The sequence below is a fragment of the Crocodylus porosus genome, unplaced genomic scaffold, assembly GCF_001723895.1.
Source record: "Crocodylus porosus isolate Cpor-Errol unplaced genomic scaffold, CroPor_comp1, whole genome shotgun sequence".
Taxonomy (NCBI): domain Eukaryota; kingdom Metazoa; phylum Chordata; order Crocodylia; family Crocodylidae; genus Crocodylus; species Crocodylus porosus.
The window spans coordinates 89,645,955-89,666,920 of record NW_017728886.1 but is presented as its reverse complement, the minus strand read 5'-3'; the positions used below and the strand labels follow the sequence as shown (position 1 = coordinate 89,666,920).

Here is a 20,966-nt window from a genome sequence, read left to right as displayed (position 1 = left end):
TTGATCTTCAAAGACTGTGAATATATTCCGTTTTTGTACTGCAGTTGTTAGCACTTAGTTCTTCCAGAAGTCAGGCCTGATAACATAGGATTAGTCAAACTTGTTACTCTAAATGTAGTAGACAATAGGATACATTCAGTACTGATTTATGGTTTGTTTAATCTCATTCACTTTTCAAATGACCCAACCATCAATCCGGTTACATCTCATTTGCTTCTTCAGCTATGGACCAGTATCATCCCCAAGCAGAACCAGGTCCTTATCCCTCAATTTTGAATTCAATGGCAAAACTCCCACTGCCTTTAGTGACAACCTTTAGTTAAAACCTTGAGAGCCAGTAGAGGGAGTACAAACACATAGAAAGATTTTTCTGTAGCTCCTATCAAAATAGAGATTTCATAGTATTTTTCATATTCTGGTGATTTTGTACTTGTTTTCTTTTTTAAGTCTAAATTCAGGACAATATTCTTTGCCAGATTATAATAATTTTAAGGTAGGATGATATTTCTAAGTGGAATCGTTTGTGGCCTCCTGATACTCAGGAGTTTGACTGAAAACAAGACTGGGTCCTGAGCAACTGATCTTATGTAAAGCTTAACTTTAATCTTAAAAAACCTGTATTTCTCCTTTGAAAATAAAATCTACTTGAGGACCCACTTATTTGCTTTTTAAGTTTCATTCTCATTATTCAAGTATATATCTGGGACTAGCATCATATGCAGCCCCATAATTTCAGTAGCTTGAATCTAATCCCCACTTGCAGCACTATTTTGAATAGTCTGTAACAGTCAGGATGAGGCCTATGGGAGTATGGCTTCGCAGTGAGCTGTAGTGCCATGGAGGTGAACAGAATTTAGCATTGTTAGGCTTCTGCCAAGACCCTTGTATTCCATAGCTGTCCTTAGACTCCTGAATTTCACAGGGGATCTGAAGAGAATGGCTTTTGTGACTGTCACTCCTAAGTAGGGTGTTGGGTTATGGGGAGAATCTCTGTCCCCTTGGTAGACTGATTAGAAGGAAGTTTCCTAATCTATGTTCCTAGAAGAAAGTTTCCTAATCCACTGCTGAGTTTCCTAATCCATGTTCAGGCTCTGCAGTAGAAGGGCATAGATGGCCTGTGCTATTTACATACCTCTCTGTCCAAAGTTCTCTGGGGGGGCAAGTTTCAAAAGCACTCTGCAGTGGTCTATCTCTGCTCTTGGGGGACAGCATATGGGATACGGGTGTGGCAGCGCTGGGAGTGGGGGCTATCCCCTGCTGCCACTTGCCCCCTTCCTCCTGGAGTAAGTAGCGCCCACATCCTGCCCTCCCCACTGCATCTGCCCCACTTCCGCTTCCCCCCTTCCCCAAGTAATGGACCCCCCCTGCCCCAGCTAGGCAGCTTGTCCCAACCCCAGTCCCAATCTCTCCCTCCCCACACCTCTTCCCTCCCCCATCCCGCAACCCCAACAGACTTACCAGCTAGAGGCAGCTTTGTCAGCTGCCTGTTTAGTTTATGGCCGAATTTCTGAACCGGCGCCAAATCTTTTGGATCTGATTTGGCCGAATCAAATTGGGACAGTGATTTGAGTCTCCGAATCGAATCACTGTCCTCCAAATCGGCTGAAATCAAAGCAAATACTTGCTACTTCACACAGGCCTAGTCTATATACCTGCTCCCACTGATTACCTCTGGGACTGTTCTTGAGAGCTTGGCCTTTGGAATGCTTAAGGGTGGCCATTGGGGACAGCCCTGCAGATGCCTCAGTGGTGCAATTCAGGGCTTGGGGTATGTGAGCAAGAGTAGGTACACAGGATATGCCTCAGGCTGCCTCTGTCATAGTGTGCCACTGCTTCAGTGTAGACATACCCCTAGAGTTCACTGTATGCTGAAATTCAACAAAAAAAGGAGGGGGGGCAGCCAACTAAGATTTGAGGAGAGAAGGGAATAACTTTTTGATGGCTAGGAAACAAAGAAATGATCAATAACAGTACCAAGAATAACAACTTGACCATTCAAATGACTAGTCCTTTGAAAATGTGTTTTGTTTTGACAATTGCACCTCAACATCATTGCATTGTTTTTTCTCCACTTAGGTTTTCCTTCTCCAGATGAAAAGGTTTTAGCTCAGATGGCATTTCATTTCTTTGCTTTCTAAACATGGCAAGAACTAATTAATCTTACCTTTACTGTACTAGACAATAGTGAAGGATTTAATGAACTGTAGAAACCTTTCCTACATCTCTCTGGAAATTTGTGGATTGCATGGTACGTTAAATTGAATGACAATATGTCTCAAAGGCCTTTCCCTTGCTTTTCTGTGCTTACAAACACCTCTGTTTCTAATTTTCCCTAATGGAGAAGATTAATGAATAAAATATTCTTTTTTCTGTTTGTAATAAAATTGACCTTGCTGTATTCTTCCACTCTTACATTATGGAAGCACTTTTAAAATAAGTCACTCCATTCAGTAAATAGCTGTTTGGGGAGGGGAGCCAGATGTGATGGGAGCTCTATCACTCCCTTGTGTGCTGTTGGTACACAAGAAAGTGGTGTGAGTACCTCAGCCACGCTAGTCCAGTGGGCAATCTAAGCACAGGCAGCCTGCTGACCTTTTTATTCAGTTTTAGGAAAGTTTTCCTTTCAAAATAACATATTACCAGTTGAAGCCTTATAAGAAAGGAAAACAAGACTGAACACTCAAATTCTTTTTTATAACCTGGATAAGCTGATGAATGGGTCTAATAATGATTAAAATATATCTTTCATGGCAGTACACTGAATGGTAATACAAGGGGGAGATTTCAAAAAGACTGTGGAAGAGAAGGATGAGCAGATGGTTACTTCACTGCAACTATTTTTTAAATAATTCAGAAGAGAGATAATTTACCTGTTGGCCTGGTTTGAGTGGTGATAGTGTTATTCCCTGGGTGTTGATCACTGGTAGTATCTGGTTTCCAATGACTGTAGCAATGATTTGACCCTGGGCATTGGTCAATAACTGTGGAGTAATTGGCTGCACTTGAAGGCCCTGAGCTCCGCCTGGTGCCTGGTTGGATGGGACTGGATTAGGCATCAGTGGAATTGTTCCAATAATCTAAAGGAAACAAAAGAAGAGATGAAAATCTACATGTAACACAGGTATCTATAATAATGAATTACTTGTTATAAGTAATTGTAATAAGTAATTGTAGCAATGTGTGTGTGTGTTGAAACAGAGACCAAGAGGAAGAGAGATGAATGCATGCAAATCTAGGTGGCCTGCTTTCCATAAATTCATCCCTAAGAATCAAATACCTTAAATATGTTTACCACAATCTCCACTATTTTATATATCTATAGCACTTTTAATCCCACACTGCTTCAGAAAATATTGACTCATTTCTGCAGGTGACCATGAGCATCTATAACAACTATTGCAGGATGTGGCTCAGTAAGTACATGTACACACACACGCGCGCATCACCAGTGAACACTAAAATGTAGCCACTTCTTCATAATAACTAAGTATCATGACAAAATAGTGGGGCAAGTGGTAATTTTGTCTGAGAAAACTGGGCAAAACTTACTGCTAAAAGTAAATGGTCTGGGAGCCAAATTTGAATGGGATTGATAAACTCCTCCACATTTGAGCCCCTTAAATTTGTTTACAGTCACTTTGGGTGCTGACAAAAATGACATTTGTTGCACAATTTGCACCTTGAAAACACTCTACAGCTGTGCCTTGGCGGAAGCACACAGCTGCAGAGCACTTTAAAAGTGCCCAGTTGTATGATAAATTAACCCTCATTACATGAGGTTTCAGATGAAGGTGGTCCAAAGTGGATTGCCTTCATTAACTTTGGTCTGATTGAGGCTGGTCTCATGCAGCCCAGCCCTGCCCCTGGTACTGTCTCATGATGGGAGTGGGGAGAAAGGAAGGGAGGGAGCTTGGTCTGGGGTTTGCCCAGCCTGTGCTGGAGTAGGGGTAGCTGGATTGGAGCCATCCAGGGAGGGCTCCAATCCACTCATCCCTACTCCAGAGTAGGCTGGGTAAACTGCAGTCCAAACTCCCTTCCCTCCCTTTTCCCCCCTCCCCTGAAGACAGCATGCTGGGAGGGTGCGGGGCTAAGGGAGAGAGGCTACAGACATGCGGCTCTTCCTGGATTGTCTCCAAAGTGCAGCTCAATCCTCCACCTTCCTGACCCAACAGCAAACATCTACTGTGTCAGGGGGATGAAAGAGGTGGTTGCTATAACTCATGGCGCTTTTTGTAAAGCGCCATGAGTTACAGCAGGGAGCTGCATGTCTATCAGCACCCTTTATGATACTGTAAAGACCATAAGTCAATGTAAAGGGATCTATTTAACACATCACATCAGAGCTTTTAAAGTTCATAGAGATGTCTCATCTAAAAGAGCCACACACAATAATCTCTGCTGACCTCTATAGAAGTGCCTTAGGAGATGGAAGAGGTAAGTTGTTCCCTCTCAACCTGTGGTTTCATAGTGTTTGAAATCAGAGTGTAGAGCACTATGCCATTTCCTAATATATCAACATGCTGTAAAACTGAACTAAAGATAGGATGATAGATATATTCTGTCTGAAAGGTGGTAGGATCCTTTTGCAAGTATTACAGCATGTAAAACAAACTTCAGATAAAGTGCACAGAGAAATATTTTTCAAGATATTTTAAGGACACACTTATCTCCAGAATAAATGGGTACATATCCTATTGATTTCAATAATAAATATTTTACTAATTCAATGGAAAATATGGTGTGGATTTTAATACAATCCAATGTAAAATTAGCTTTTAAAAATTGTTTAGTGAAAGTCCAGAAAAACTTGGATCTCTGACTGAAAATTAAAAGGGATACCCATATGACCTCAAATATGGAGGACTGGTGGAGCTTTGTTGAGATCCATGCTTTTGCTAATCACAGAGTAGCATCAAGCTCTATCTAGGGAGATCATAGGAAAGTAGGGCTGGTCACAAGGTCATTTAGTCCAGCCCCCTGTTCAAGGCAGGCTTATCCTTGACTCAACCATCCCATCCAGGTTTCTGTCCAACCTGACCGTGAAAATTTCCATGGATGGAGATTCCACAGTTTCTCTAGGCAGCCTGTTCCAGTGCTTGACCACCCTCAAAAGCAGGAGGCATCAGAAAGTTCTGCCCATTTCCATCCTCTCTGTAATCACCTTTCACATATTTGAAGATTGCTATGAAATTGCCCCTCAGTCTTCTCTTTTTCAGACTAAGTAAACTGCTTCTTTTTAGCTTTATTCTCATAAATCTTACTTCTCAGGTCTCATTTTTATCAATCCCTGAGGGGACTCTTTCCAAACTATCCATGTTCTTCTTGAAAATGTGGAGTCCAAAACTCGACACAGGACTCCAGGTGAGACTTCACCAGTGCTGAATAAAGCAGAAGAATAATTTCCCTTGATTTACAAGAGGGACTTCAGTATTTTCCAGTATACAATCCAGTGTGCTATTGGCTTTTTTTGCAGCTTCTAGTCCACTGTAACCCCTAGGTCCTTCTCTGCAATACTGCAGCCTGGATCATCATTCCCCAGTCTGCATTTTTGTATGTAATTATTCTCTTCCAAGTCCAAGACTTTGCACTTGTCCTTTGTTGAATCTTATCTGATTCACTGTGGACCATTTTTCCAGTCTTTTCAGGTCATTCTTGATCTTAGCCCTACCTTCCAAAATGTCTGCAACTCAGCTTCATGTAATCTGAAAATTTGCTAAATGTGCACTCAATCCCATCAGTCAAATCATTAATGAAGATATTAAGGAACACTGGACCCAGGGCATACCCTGGGGATCTCTACTTGATACCTCTTCCTAAGTAGACATAGGGCCATACATGAGCTTTTTGAACCTGATGATCTGGTCAATTATGAAATCCACCTTACAGTACTTTCTTCTAATCTCTATTTCCTTAGATTGTTGTAGGAGACAGTGTCAAAATCCTTGCTAAAATCAAGGTATATCCCATCAATTGTTCTCCTCATTCCACAGAACCTGTCGTCTGGAAATTAGGAAGTTAGGTTGGTCAGGCATGACTTGCTCTTGGTGAATCCAAGTTAACTGTTCTCGAACACCTTGTCCTTCTCTAGGGCCGCATCTACATGAGATGCTGGCTGTGCATTAGTAACAAGCTACTGAGCAGTCAGCATCATGATGAAGCCATGTGGGGGTGCTACTGTGCAGTAACACCAATTATTGTGCAGTCATTTAGTACTTGGATATGCAAGTACTAAATGACTGAGGAGTAACAGCTGTGCAGTCAGCATCTCATGCAGATCTGGCCTACGTGTTCCATAGGAGATTCCTCGAAGACCTGCTCCATGATCTTTCCAGGTATTGAGGTGAGGTTGACTGGTCTGTGGTGCCCCAGATCCTCCTTCCCTTTCTTAAAGATGAGCACTTTATTTACCCTTTTCCAACCATCTGTGATCATGCAATCTCCCCATATACTCATGTTCTCCCCGTATTCTTCTACAATTACCTCAGCCAAATCATCTGGCCTTGCCAACTTGAAAATATATAGTTTCTTTAAGTAATTCCTCTTTGGTTCTTCAGTTACTCTAGGCTGTTATACTGATGTGTTTACACGCTTTTTTTAGATGCTCTTTTTCTTAAGAGTAAATATTTTATCAAGTATTATAAGGATGCAATGGCATGAGTAGGAGGAAGGGAAAAACTATAGGCTTTGGAATGAAGAGATGAACATTTCTGTGGGAGGACCAGATGAAGGGCCATATATTAGTGTGCTATATATTAACTACTGTATACATTTTTCATGGTCAAAGCACTGTACAAGTATTAGCTAATTTCTATTGATCACAACCTGTTAAGGTAGATGAGCATTACTACCCCCATACAACATATGGGAAAACTGAGATAGGGAGGTGAAGTGGCTTCTCCAAGGTCAAATAGCAAATGATTGCAGTGTCAGGCTTGGAAGGCAGAATTGTACTTGTGCCTGTTTCTCCAGACTATGCTCTCTTCTCACTTTCTTAGGTATCCTTAATTGGACTGCACCTGTGCTACCAGCTATGAGGAAAGGGGATTGTTCATTAAGAAGCAGGGATTAATTTGAACAATTATTAAAACACAGTGTTTTGCAGGTTCTGACTTTCATCATTAATTAAACCAGCAAAGTTCAGCTGGTGCAGGATTTATATTTCAGCTAACTCACATGACTTAGGTATGTGGGCCACATCATACATTCTCTTACTTTCTACATACATTATCAAATGGGAAGAATTACCCTTCTTTCCTTCATCAGCAGAAACTTTGCAAAGGGTTCTCCTTGCTTTTCCATGGCAGGAAAGGACATGGCCTTGAAGTGTCATTACTGGACCTATAACTTTAACTATCACGGTTCTAATCCCCGCAAGGCAAAAAATGCTGCGCTGGTTTTTATCAGTAATAGAAATGTTTGCATCCACATTTAAAATGCATTTCTTGGATTGCAGATGGACATTTATAGAATGACAGTGCTGAAGTGGACAGTTTGTAAGGTCAGAAGCAGAAGGATATCTATATGCATTAGTGTGTCAGACTGGACTGTACAGTGCCCTACACACACACACACACACACACACACACACACACACACACGCACACAAAACTAGAGACAGAGCAGAGAGAGCATGCATACCGCTGAGCTACTCAGCAAGGTTAAACATGCAAATGCATCGAGGAATCAAATGTGAGGTTGGTAACCATGAGTAGAACTGAATAGGAAGTATTTTTCTGTCCTGTGAAACTTGTAATTTCAAAAACCTTAATATTTTCTGCATTAGAACAAAACCCAGAGCTTTCACCATGTTTTGTGAAAAATGGGAGAGTCAGAAGGCATGTTATCCACTCCAATATAGCCAAGAGCCTGCTTGTGAGAGCATGTGGGAGGTTAAGGTTCAAACACCTCCTCTACCATTCTCTCATGTCTCAGGCACATGCCCATCAGGCTACTACTTGTCACCAATCACTAAGATAAGCATTTGAACGTGAGCTTCCCAAAGCTCACATGAATATTATAACTACTAACTTGTTTATTAGTTTGGAATAGGTCACTTCTCCTACCATTTTGACCAGAAATTCCTACAGGACCTGAGAAACCTTTTCTGATGAATCGTTTATCAAAAAAGTTGTTTCTATGAAAAGTTTCAGATTTGACATTTCCTGACAAAGAAAAAAAAGATAATCTAACAGTTCTGGAAAATGCCAGGACCAGCTCTAACCACAAAGTCCAAGAACCTTCTTACTAAGTCTAGGCTAGCACTCAAGTTTGTTCTACACACAACCTTGGGATGACAAAAGTCTAAAAAAGTCCCCTTATACTATAAAACATATTTTTAGAAGGTTTCTTGTCTAGTTCAGTATCCTTTCCAGATTCAAGGTACTCAAAGTAAGCACAAACCCTTGGCAGTGAACCTGTAAGTGGAGTTTGTAAAATAATCAACAGAGCAGGTTTGAAAATGAAAGACATTTTCATAGGTCCTTTTTCTTCATTTCCTCATGTGGATGAGTGCTTCTGTGAACATTTATAGAGCCAGATCCTTGGCTGCTGTGAACCAGTAGAGTTCCATTGATTTAAATGGATGACACCACGTAACGGCACAACCTACAGTGCTGACTTAAATCAATGAGGCACCTCAGCTGCAAAATTTCGCTCCAGGTCTTAGCTTTCTTGGGGAGCAAAAGGCTCATCTCTAATATACTATAAGAGAAACCCTGGTCCTATTCAAATTTGTTATTGGGTTGTCTGTTGTTTTGCCATTGGCTTGGAGGCCAGAATTTCACCCCCAGGCTTCAATGTCTTTCTAGTTTTATGAAAATTATTTTCTCCTCGTCATTTCTCTGGATATAACAGGTTTATCAACTGCACTTTGAATTGGCAGTAATTAGGGGTTTATTATTTCTTTATGCTTCCAACTATTAAATAGATTCTATGGGCAAATTAGTTCACTCCTAACTTCGAAAAAGACTTAGTAAATATAAACATCAGCTATATAGGGGTAACATCCCTGTGGGTATAACCTATTCATGTGAATTGTATTTGATTTAATTCTGTCTCTAGGAAAAAAAAAAAGAATTTGAGGGTACCCAAAACCCCCACTGGAACTATTTGGTACTTTTAAATATTATTTATTTCATTAAAATTTTATAGTTATTTTCTAGTGTTGCTAAAGTGAAATGCCCACTAATATGTTCGTTTTGTTGTTTTTAAAGTATGTCATGCTGTATACTTGGTATTTAAAGGACTTCTTTAATATCACACTTTACCTATTCAAAAGTAATTTGATTCCATAAAAATAACAAAATAAGAAAAATGTCTCTGATGTTCTAAAATGTATTTGATTATTTCTTGCCCTCTAGATGTGAAAAAGACTTTATTATGAAATTTGCAAGACAATATTGCTCCTAGATTTTTGCAAGACAGTACTGCTCACAGGAAAAAAATGGCAGCACTACCCACTCTTAAGGCTGCTCATTTTAAGACATGTCTCATTTTAAGAACCTATTTTTGACTGTATGTAATGTAGCTTCCTTGTGTGCAATCACAGATTTAACAAAGTGCATTTTTCAAAAAAAGTAATTAATAAAATTATATGTATATCTTGTTTCAATGCATTTTGACTAATACCTGTGATTAAGGAAGTGCCTTTCTTTCTTGCACTTAGTAAGGGGATATCTGCATGTAATTTTTTTGTACTTTGATATCAATACTACATTAACAGAAACTACATTAAAAGACTGTTAAGGTTGCAAAGTTAAGCAGTCAAAAGTTAGAAAATGCCTGTACAACTCTGGTTTCTTTGTGCATATACATGCTTCAGTTTCTAATTGAATGGTTGCATACTATTTTTTCTGTAGGACCCCTATGCTATATAGTACTTGGGACAGATAGATCTCAAGTTTTTTATCCTTATCCTTTACTTGGTGTTTCTCTCTCCCTTATTTATGGCACGAAGCCTTATGAATGGATATAGAATTACTCCTTTCCAAGTGATCTTTCTATCACTGTCATCACTGTAGTATGGTAATTTGGAAAAACCGGCTATATAACTGTACAGCTTATATTTGAAGTCTTAAACTTCTGGTATACATATCTGCCTTGTTTGGAAACTCCCTTTTCAATGTGCAGCTTATTCACCTGTTCTGGTATCCATTTATGCTCATGATGGACCAAAATAGGGTGTAGTTACATAGGCTGAAAATGGAGAGGCATTGAATTTGATGGTTCTTTATTCATCTGGAACAACCCTTGAACAAAAGAGCTGTTGGTTCCCAGAAGGACTTGTTTGCCATGTGGCAACAGATCATCTAGTAGGGGACTTTGATCATTTGATGAAGCTGATCAAGAGGTCATGTGACAAAGGAGGTTGTAAATGATTGGCTCTCTCAATGTCTGCCCAGAACAGCATTACATCTTCTTACTCCTCTGTGGAATATGAAACACCATAACCAGAAGGAAATATAACTACATCCTGCTTACCACCAAGCAACTTTGGTAAGCAGGCTATTCCAACTTTTCTCTGAGCTGAATCTGCATAAAATGAACTGTGTCAGACAGAAGATTTTACCACACCTTCAACTCTCCTATGAAATATGAGCTTTCATTTCTACCCAAGAGAACTTTTACAATCTTTTCTCCTATGCCTGAAGAAGGGTGCTTGTGCCTGAAAGCTTGCAATCAAAGACTTTTGAAAAAAACTAGTTGGTTTAATAAAATATATCACCTCTATCATGAGTTCTGATTCCCTTTGCCTCTAGATCAATATGGCTGTAACCTGGATACATGGTTCTTTCAATAGCCATTTTGGGAGATAAGAACAGACCAGAAGCAGAAATCAGCTAACGATGATAGAAGATTCCATGTTGTAAGAAGAAGCCATAGACTGATTGAACCCCAAAGAATGCTTAAGATGGATGAAGAAATCAAGAATGGTTGATGTATAGGTATTTTATTGTTTTGTCTTGTGCAACCTAAAGTAAAGATAGCTGCATTAGAATCCTTTGCAAAACCCACCTGTTATATACTTCTGCTAGCTCATGTTCCTGATGAGGAAAATGGTAAGCCAGAGCGCCCAGAAAGTTGGAGATCTGGGAAAGTGTGCTTAAGCAACTGGGCTGTTGTAAGGGAATAACATCCTCCCCAGGGTGTTTTAACGCTGGGTCATGAAGTCTCATTTACCTTAAGGGACACCAGAGTCTATGGACAGGAGTTGTGCTAGAGTGGTCAAAGCAAGAAACAGCTTTGGAGCCTACTGAAACCAAAGGGGAAGCCCAAAATGGGTCCCATTTACAGGATGCAAACATGGGAGACAGATAAGTATCCAGCAGGGACAGCTTTACCCATTAGCAATGTGGCAGTATCATAGACATTAATGAATCTATCTCTATCACAATATGAGAGGGCATTATTATCCCTATTTTCAGATGGGAATACAAAGACTTGCCTGAGTATTAACTATGAAGCAATAGTGGAGATCTCAAATAAAGCAATAGGAGAGACCTCAAAATTTGCCTGACTCCCAAACCCACGCTCCATCTTCTAGAACGGGGTATCAAACTCACCTTGTGCTTGAGCTGGACCTGGACTGTAGGACTCCTTGTGGGTCAGATCCAAACAGGGGCAATTACAAGCAGCCACACTGGTGACAGCAGCAGCTCCAGCTTTGGATCAGAGCATGTGCGGGTGGCAGCTTTGGTTTTTGACTGGAGTATGTGACAAGCTGTTTCAGTCCCTGCCATATGCCCCAGGCCAGAGCTGGGGCTCTGGTGCTGCATGTCCTATACTAGAACTAGAGCTGCAGCTGCTGTATGCCCCCTGCCACAATGGTGGCTCCAGCTCTGGCTCCAACACAGGGCACTTAGTGAGGGCTAGCATCTAGGGTTGTGGTGGTGGCAGCTGACAAAGCAGCCAGAGGGAGACAGCAGGGCTGTGTCAGTCCTCGCTCACCCTCCTACCGGTGATCACAGTTCTGCAGCAGGCCACTTCTGCCAGCAGAGCTGGTAGTCCAGCAGGCTGGATAAGAGTGGCTTCATGGGCTGGATCTGACCTGTGGGCTGTATGTTTGACATCTCCAGTCCAGAATAGATAAGACTGTTCTATTTTTAACAACTTTAATCCATTGTGTGTCTAAGTGGGGGCCAACCTTTCTGGCAGGTGTACCACAAATTAGCCCTGTACCCTCCCTGAGTGTCACTTTGATCCCCTTCATTACCCAACCTCCTGCTCTGCTTTCTGTTCCCAACCTTATGTTTCCTGTCTGATCTACTGCTCCATTTTCTGCTTCTATCCCTGTGCTCCCTACTTTTTTTGCTGCTGTGCTTTCTGCTTCCTGCCCTACCTGCCACTGTGCTGCTTGTCCCCTCCTTGATCTTCCACATGCCACACAGAAGCTGGCCATGACGCCTGTGGCACCCATGGGGCAGGTTGGCCACCCCCAGTATATATGACTACAGTTCTTTTGCCAGTAACAACCTGATGCTGAATGTTGGGTTTTTTAATCTCTACAAAGGGAAGAAGCTAAGGAGAAGTTGCTTCAATCCAAGCAAGTCCAAATTGTGCATATTTATTGTTCTAAGGTTGTGTACTTTTTTTTGTTTCAATGTTTCTCAGCAATCACACTTTCCCTATCACTGCTGCTACATTTATAGGGATTGGAAGTGTTTAAAGTTATTGTCACGTTCAAAAATGTTTCATGTGTGGTTTTTCATTCCTTCCCACCATGCATTAGTCAGAAACAGGCATGCAACATTGTTTGGCTGTTTTCCCAGAACAGCCAAAGGTAGGTGGCAAATTATGGGCAAATGAATGGTTTAACTTCTGCTTCTGTCTCTGCTCAGAAGCAGCTGAGTAAAGGCAAAGACTGTGGCTTCATTGGGCTGTTTCTGATGTGAACCAAAGAGTGACACAAAGTGAATGCTGCTGTTTCTTTTGAAAATGCACTGTGAATTATTAAAGGGAAAAGCTGAGATTTTTCAGTAACATGGCCCAAAAGCACTTCTCTCTAGCTTTATTCTTGTTGCATAGTATTTTAAAAGATGGAGCCTAATTATCTATTTTGATCTTTTAAACAATAGAAAAGCTGTTACAAATCAAAATGACCCAAAACAAAGCATGCACATAAAAACAATTAACAAGCTAAAGGCTGAACAAGCCATTTATGAAAATAGTGAAAATTCCTAAGTTGGTGGCAGGAAGGCCTCAAATTAATGAGAGCAAGGTACTTCAGCACTATTGAAAAAAACCCAGTAGCTTTATTACTGGTAATAAACATTTCAACTCTTGTTTTTACACTTGATATTCCATGTTACCTACTCTTGCTAGAGGTCACAAAGTAGAGTCAATGGCTGTTGGATAGTGAATTTTTTTCCTGCTTTCCATCATGCTCAAGGTTCAAACAACTAAGTTAATTGACTAGAGGGGCTGGAAGTGAACAACAGCAGTCAAAATGTCCTTGCACCCAGACATGAAATTCTACTGTCATTCGCTGGAGATGATTGTCATTTCTGAGAGCACCTGCCCCAGGTATAGCAAGTTGGCCCATCAGCAGTGATACGTTTATAGTAGGGCTGTACGAGGCTTTGGACTGTGCTTTGGATCCGGAGACGCTTCAGATGCTTCAGCATCTGAGGCACCATGTCCAGATCCAAGTGCCGGTTTTGTTAGGATTTCTGAATCAGTTTGGAGCTTCCAAACCACTTCGGAGCCACTTTGGAGATCCGGCCATAGGGTATAATGGGGAATCAATGAAATATCTATAACTTTGTTTTTTGTCTGATTTGGATGAAATACGCAGGGATGGTAGCCTCTGGTTAGGCAACAAAGCCTGACAAGTTTCAAGAAGCTAGCTGCAAGGGTTTGCGGGGAACTACACCCCAAATTCTTGAAAGCAAAACTCACGTCACGTGTATGTGTTAAGCCACAGTGGGGTCAAAACTGCAGGAGTGGTGCCCTTGCTGAGACTACAAAGCCTGCCAAGTTTCAAGAAGATAGGTGCAACTGACTGTGTCAGTCTTGGGGCAGCTGATTGTATTGATTATTTCCTCTCCTTAGTCTGTGGTTTTGTAGGTGTTAATCCATGCTCATTAACTTGTTATGTAGTTATGTAGTAGCAAGGTACTGTGTATTGAGCTGGTCCCTGAGTGAATCATGATTAATTGTTAACTGGTAACACAGTAGCTTAGCAGCCAGGCCTGCAGTAGCCCTGTCCCCCCATGCCCCAAGATGGACACAGTTGCACAAGCACCCATGACACGAGTTTTGCCTGTCAGCAGGTAGAGGTGCAGGGCCACAGAACCCAGAAGCCCTGCACCTTTCTCCTTGACAGCTGGCAGGCTTCATGGCTTCAGCAGGGTCTACCATCCCTGCAGCTTTCACCCTGCTGAGCCTTAACACACAGTGTCACCCATGTCATGAGTTTTGTTTGTCTGCAGCTTGAGGTGCAGTTTCCCCCAAGCCCCTGCACTTATTTCCTTGAAACTGGGCAGGATTTGTGGCCTCAGAAGGGACCACCACCCCTACAGTTTTCACCCCACTGTGGTGTAATACATATACGAGACATGAGTTTTGCTTTTAAGAATTTGGGGTACAGTTACCCCCGCACTGATCTTGAAACTTGGCAGGCTTCATGCTCTCAGCAGAGGCTACCACCCCTGCAAGTTTCATCCAAATCAGACAAAAAACAGCAAGGTTATAGATATTTAATTGATTTGCCATTATACCCTATGGCCGGATCTCTGGGGTGGCTCCAAAACTTCAGAGCTGCTTCGGCCGGATTGAAGCGGGAACCCGGTCTGGAGCTCCGGATCGGATCCCTGGCATCCAAAGTGGCCAGATCTGAAGCCAGATCAAATAGCTGCCTACTTGCGCAGGCCTAGTTTATAGCTTATGTTGTAGACTGCTATTTAAATTGTGATTGCACCATGTATACAAAGACTTGTACCAGCTTTAATGTAGCTAGTTCAAGTACTGATGGCAGTGGAGCCATGATGGCACAGGCTTCAACAGCAGAAGCAATAGCCAGAGTCCTGTGCTATTATTGCATCACTGCTGTTGGTACCCAAAATGTGCTACCGAGCTGCTCTGGGTTTTCTGGTAGAGAGCACACCCCAGGGTAAGCAGTGTGGCTGCAGCCCTTGCCCCGGCAGCCTAGCACCTGAGCCGCCAGTCCTGGAGCAGCGGGAAGTGCCAGGCTGCACTGTCCCCCAGAGCCACCTTGGGGAGAAGTGGGCGGGGCTTCGGGGCGCTGTCCCCTGGAGCCACAATTACCATGCATTACATATGGCTTGCAGGCCGCAGTTTGACCACCTTTGTTCTGTGCACACCATCAGTGACATAAGTGTATTTACTCAAATCCAAGATGCAATTTTCTTCCTTCTATTCATCATGGGGGGAAAAAGCCCTACACTTTGGATTAGAGTATTGGCACAGGGCAGGCAGTGGCTTAGTTCTTGCTTTGGCCCTTGCCTTGGGTTGAAGCCAGAGCTGAGCTGCCACCTGCCCTGTCCCCTGTCCTGCAATAGGGAAGGGCACATGTGACGGAAGGCAGTGCAGGGGAAACCGTGGGGCGGGTGTGGGATGCAGCCTGCCCCCTCATCCACTGACACCTTATGTCTGTGCCAACTCCCTGTCCCCTGCTCCATGCTGCTCCTCCACCTTTACTGTTGGCTCTGGGTCCGGTCCCTCCAGCCCCAAACCAAACGCCACTGCTGGTGACTGCCCTGGATGAGCAGAGCTACAACAGAAGTTAAAGGAGAGTGTGGGTAGGAAGTGTGTGTGTGGGGGGAAGACATGGAAGGAAGGACAGGGGTAATGTATGGGGAGGGAAGTGGGGGCAGGCACAGGCATGGGAAGTAGGTGCAAGCACAGAGGGGCAGGCAGCAGGAGGGTGCATGGTGGAGGACTGGCAGCAGGGTGGAGCAGGCATGGGGGGGATAAGTGTCAGAGGTCTAACTCCTTGCCCTCCTGTTGCTGCTTTCCCTAACACAGCAGAGTGTGTGTGTATGTGTGTGGGGGGGGGACAAGATGAATTCCATTAATTAGACAACCTTGCATTAATTATATTCTATACATGAAAAAATTATTAAAATTATAATTATTTTCTATACATGGAAAATTGTAATATATTTTCCATACATAGAAAATTAAATTTATTATAATTTTCCATGTAGTAGGCAGCAGTCTCACAAGGCAATAGAACTACACCAAGTGTGGCATCAGCTTGCTGAAAATCTGTGGGAGTGGCTGTAGAACCCAGTTCTTGAGTGACAGTCCCTCCCACATTTATCACAACTGAAGTTCATATAGAATGTAATTATTGGGTGGTTGTCTTAAATTCAAAGTCCTCTTGGATTCAGGTACATATGGGTAATCTGTTGGACAGCCACCAAACATTAAATTATACTTATCATGGTCTTCTGGATTTGCCTTGAAATGTTTTGGTCATACCAAAGATCCTTTGGTAAAACTTTCCGGGTTTTTTTGTGCCTTCATTTATATCTTCTCCTTTGGTAGGTCTTTAGATTTCTGCCTTCACTTCCTTATATTTCCAATGCAGTATTAACTCTCTTTGTTGTCTTTGAAGTAACAGTAATTTATGGAGTGCAAATCAACACTATCACATATTTCTATGTAGCATATAGAGGTACAAAGCTTTCCAGCTGGGTCATGAGTCCCAAACATCTGTCACTGTCAGTTTTCTTCAAGTAAATCTTGTCTATCACTTGCATTGTCACTAATGTGGATGGTATTGAGAATGCATGTGATAAAAGAATCCAGGTTTTTAGCTGAAGGATGGTAGAAAATTGCTGGACTAAGAGAAGTATTGAGTAGTATTAATTGGACTAAGAAAGTGGAAAATTGCTGGACTAAGACAAGTATTAAGAGAATATTATAGTAAGCCAATTAGGTGCAAATGTACTCATCATATACCTGGCTAAGTTGATGAACTTCAGGTGTGAAATTAGAGGTCTATTTAAGTATCATATGTTTTTGTATAATGTGCCCTGACATAAGATAGGCCTTTTGAAAGGCAGAATGAAGACTTTTTTTCTGCTTGTAATAAGCAGCAGCATCTAGGGAGATTAACGTGCTCATTGTTTTGCTCCCTGTAGATCATGTGCAGACTCTCCTTTTGCTTTTGCCTGGTAAGCAGCAGAAACTGCTCTTACCATATTTCTTGCATATAACATGCACTAAAATTTCCAGTCATTTTTTTGGAAAAAGGTGCATGTTGTATGTGAAAATATATGGTAGCTCCCTTACTAATTTTTAAACAGTTCTGTGCCTATAATATGCTTTGGCAATGTATTGTGTTGGTAATCACAACCATGTGCTCCTTGAAGCTGTAAGCGCTGCAGCAGTGATTTCTTCTATGAGCCACTAGAAGGTTTTTAAACTTTCTTTAATTTACAATGGATTGGAGGTTAAAGTATTATCTAATGCATTTTCTTTCTTAGAGCTCCTTGGCTTGTAAATGGAAATCCAGACAATAAGTGAAGTCAGAGGGTCATGAGCATCCTATTATACAAGCTAAAGTGATAGCTTATCCTGAGTGGCATATCAGTAAGCTATTAAGAAAAGAACCAGTAAAATGAAAAGTGGAATGTACCAGGCATTGTAAGTTACTGAATATTTGTTCTCACAGGGCATGTCTACATGTGCATTTACTGTGCAGGAAGTTACTGTGCTGTAAGTGGTTTTTGGGCTGGTGTCTATGCGTGCAGCTGTTAAAGTACAGTATTGCTGTGTGTGGACTGACTTGGAACTAAAGTTAGTCCTAAGTCAGTCCACACACACACTGTTTTTGCGCATAGGGTGCCTACATGTGCATTATTGAGCAGTAACTAATCAGGCATTAATTTGATGCAGGTATCATAAATTTTGATACCTACATGATGCAGGTATCAAATTTATGCCCAAATCAGCTTAAGTTGCCACATTTACTGTGCAGTAAGGGTGTGCACATAAAGATGCGTGCCCTTACTGTGCAGTAATTTTTGGTTACTGTGCAGTAACCTAAATTACTGTGCAGTAAATGTGTACATGTAGAAGCACCCACAGTGATTTTTAGGATACCGATGGTAAGAGTGAGGGACTTATAGCACCTCTCATTAGTCAGCAGGTCTGTGTCTGTTTGATTCTTTGAAATCTTTGAGTTTGAATTAGACCTCATAATATGTAAGGCAAAAGTGAAACAAAAGTACAAAAGGAAACAGTAGAGCAAATCTGAGGTCTGAGTTGGGGCAGTGTGTGCTTGAACGCTTGTCACATTACTCTCTCAACTATACAGTTAGTTCAATAAAAAAAAAAATCACAAAAAAGCAAAATAAAACAAGTACAAAAACACTGCTTCTTGTATGATATATGGCACACTATTTATTTTGAGTATAGTGCACTGCAGCATTGCCATGAGAAGCTGCTTGCATCAATAGTTTTTTCTTAGATAGACAATGCCCTATAACTTTATTTCCAAGAAGAAAATGAGGAAGTAAGAATGGAGCATGATGCCAACTTTGCACATGACTTTTAGGCTCAGTCAGATTCTGACAAGTCATAGTTATATATGTTCTACCAATGTTAATATGGAGCCTGTATATGGAAGAGTGGGAGGGTATGAGAGAAGTTCAAGTCGATGAGAGCTACTTCAATGTATTCTACTTCTAGCTCCTCAATACGTAGGTTATACTAATCTAGATTTCTTTAAACATTAAGAGACAGGGTATAGAAGGTATGGCAGCCTGATCAAATTTAACAATAGCATATGCAAAAGGTCTGAATTTTCTGCAGCGCCTGACATTATATTTACCAATAAGGACTTGAAAACAAGGCTCAACAAAATGCTCTTCCAGAGAACAGGGCATCAAATAATGAAACCAGAGCAAGGAATTTCTGTAACTGCATCTCTGGGTTGCCATTTCATGTAATGAATTGTGATTTTCAAGGTTAAGTATTGTTCATATATCTCATTGTAAGTACCATAATGGAACATTGAGTTTGACATTCCACCTTACTACTTTTGCAGTAATGTTTTTTTAGAAAGTAATGTTTGTGCTATTATACTACACTATACAGGATTTCATTTTTCACTGCTGCAGGAATTATATGTTGAAATTTTTCTCAAGCAGTTATAGTTATGCTCTATTAAAAGGGACATGTCTGTAGTCAGAGAAAGTCTCTTCTCATTTTCTCATAAGATATCTCTAATAACACAATTTGGGGTTTTACACTGTAAAAATCTAAAGAAATAATAAAAAACTAAAAATCAGAAGTTCACTAGGCTTTCCGTTAATGTATTCTCAGTAACATTATATTCAGCTCATTTAACCCACTTTCATTATTAGGTTTTGAACTGGTCAAAAAGAATCTTACCAAAGGCCTGATTCTCTCTCTCTCTCTCTCTCTCTCTGTCTCTCACACTGACATTATTCAGTTGAGTACATCCTTTTCACTGAGGTCAGCCTTTTCACAGGTGCATACGAAAGTTACTGCCTGAAAAATATCAAACATTTTGAAGCATCTAAGAGCCAAGGGATCTCTACACTGGGATTTAAGTAGTCAACACCAACAAGCTTGATATAACCATGGTGAAGAAAGTTAATCCTATATTCTCAAAGGAAAAACACGATGTATTATTAACAAAGCTATGCTAAGTCTTCATTGTAATTTTAAGCCCTTAAGGACAGGGCTTACAGTACCCAGCGTAATGGGATTCAACCCTGACTAGGGCTTTTGGATACAACTATACAGATTTGTAACCAGCAAGTTTTGTGCCTTGGGCAAAACTCTGCTGGAAAACCAGAGGGATGGATGGGAGTGAGAGAGGGGGGACACATGCCAGAGCAGGAGAAGCAGGGAAAGAGTTAGTCTTACCTACCTTTGGAGCTCAAAGTCCCCTGCTGCCATGATGTGGTCTACCTGCTCTGCTCCTTGCTCCTGCTGTGGCACAGTTTCCCTGGTGGGCTGTGATTCTGATGCTCCCTTTAAATTTGTGTCTGAGTCTGTTGCCCTGCTCGCTCACCCCTAGTTATGCTACTGCAACCATATCATGAATATTTACTACTATTATTGTGGGGACTTTGGAATCCCTAAAACTCCTTGAACTTGATGTAGTAGAAGTAAATTTAAGTGCTACCAAACAGATCATATTATAGAACAAAGCTAAGGGGCAAACCCTGGAGGTTAGACTGAAGAGGAAGGGAATGGCTAGTGGCAGTTGCATAACTGGGGGACTTGGGGTGAGTCTGGGGAGGCAGTGAAATTCTGGGTAGCGGGTAAAAAAATTGCAGCTGCCCAGGGCGCAGAGCTGCCTATTATGCCTCTGGTTAGCAGTTTGTTCTTTATTCCTGGAATTTTTACATAAGATCCGGTAGGGAGATGTTTACTCAGCTGAGATGAACAGACTGTTTTCAACAGGCAGCCCACTGTTCCCGACTTGTTTTGGTGCTTTCTATTTCAATTGTGACCCTACCTTTTTAATTACACTTGTTTAGTTATTGGTCTCCTTGTGTGTGGGGTGGGGACATTTTTGAGGCTGCTTATTTTTTGCTGTCTCTGGTTGCTTCCTCCAGCTTGTCACATTATTTTCAGTGGGCCTTGAGGGGGTTGAAGAAGATTAAGGGTTTGTTTTTGCATTGCCTTAGCTAAGCATGCGGGTCAGGAGTGTCACTGCCTTGGCTTTTGATATTATTCTTGCAGAAGTTTCTCCACCAACAGTTTGACTGGTCTGTGAATACTTGTTGAAACTGGAGAAAAGGAGTGTTCATGTTTAGTGTATTTCATTTCTTTTCCTTTATTGATAAATTTAATGCTTTGGAGAAGAATCTCAAGACTGATATAGAAAAAAATGCCTCCCCCCACTTCACCTTCTGGGTCTGAGGGTATCCAAATATGTATTAGTTTTGACCTCTCTACTAAGACTGCCAATGAGGGTGCCAATTAGTACTCAGAGGGCATGTCTACATGAGACCTTT

At 41.4% G+C, this 20,966-nt stretch overlaps 1 protein-coding gene and 1 long non-coding RNA gene across 2 annotated transcripts in view; one reads left to right on the top strand and one right to left on the bottom strand.

The window, feature by feature from the left end:
• LOC109312766 overlaps nt 1-9,597 on the top strand; it is a 45,569-nt gene extending 35,972 nt beyond the window's left edge. The window contains exon 2 of the long non-coding RNA XR_002101899.1: nt 9,360-9,597. This is a non-coding gene — a long non-coding RNA (uncharacterized LOC109312766). The remainder of the gene's footprint in view (nt 1-9,359) is intronic.
• Nucleotides 1-20,966, bottom strand: part of POU6F2 (POU class 6 homeobox 2) — a 337,454-nt gene that overhangs the window by 23,502 nt on the left and 292,986 nt on the right. Inside the window, exon 6 of the mRNA XM_019539004.1 lies at nt 2,871-3,077. Within this exon, the coding sequence (XP_019394549.1) occupies nt 2,871-3,077 (207 nt within the window). The remainder of the gene's footprint in view (nt 1-2,870; nt 3,078-20,966) is intronic.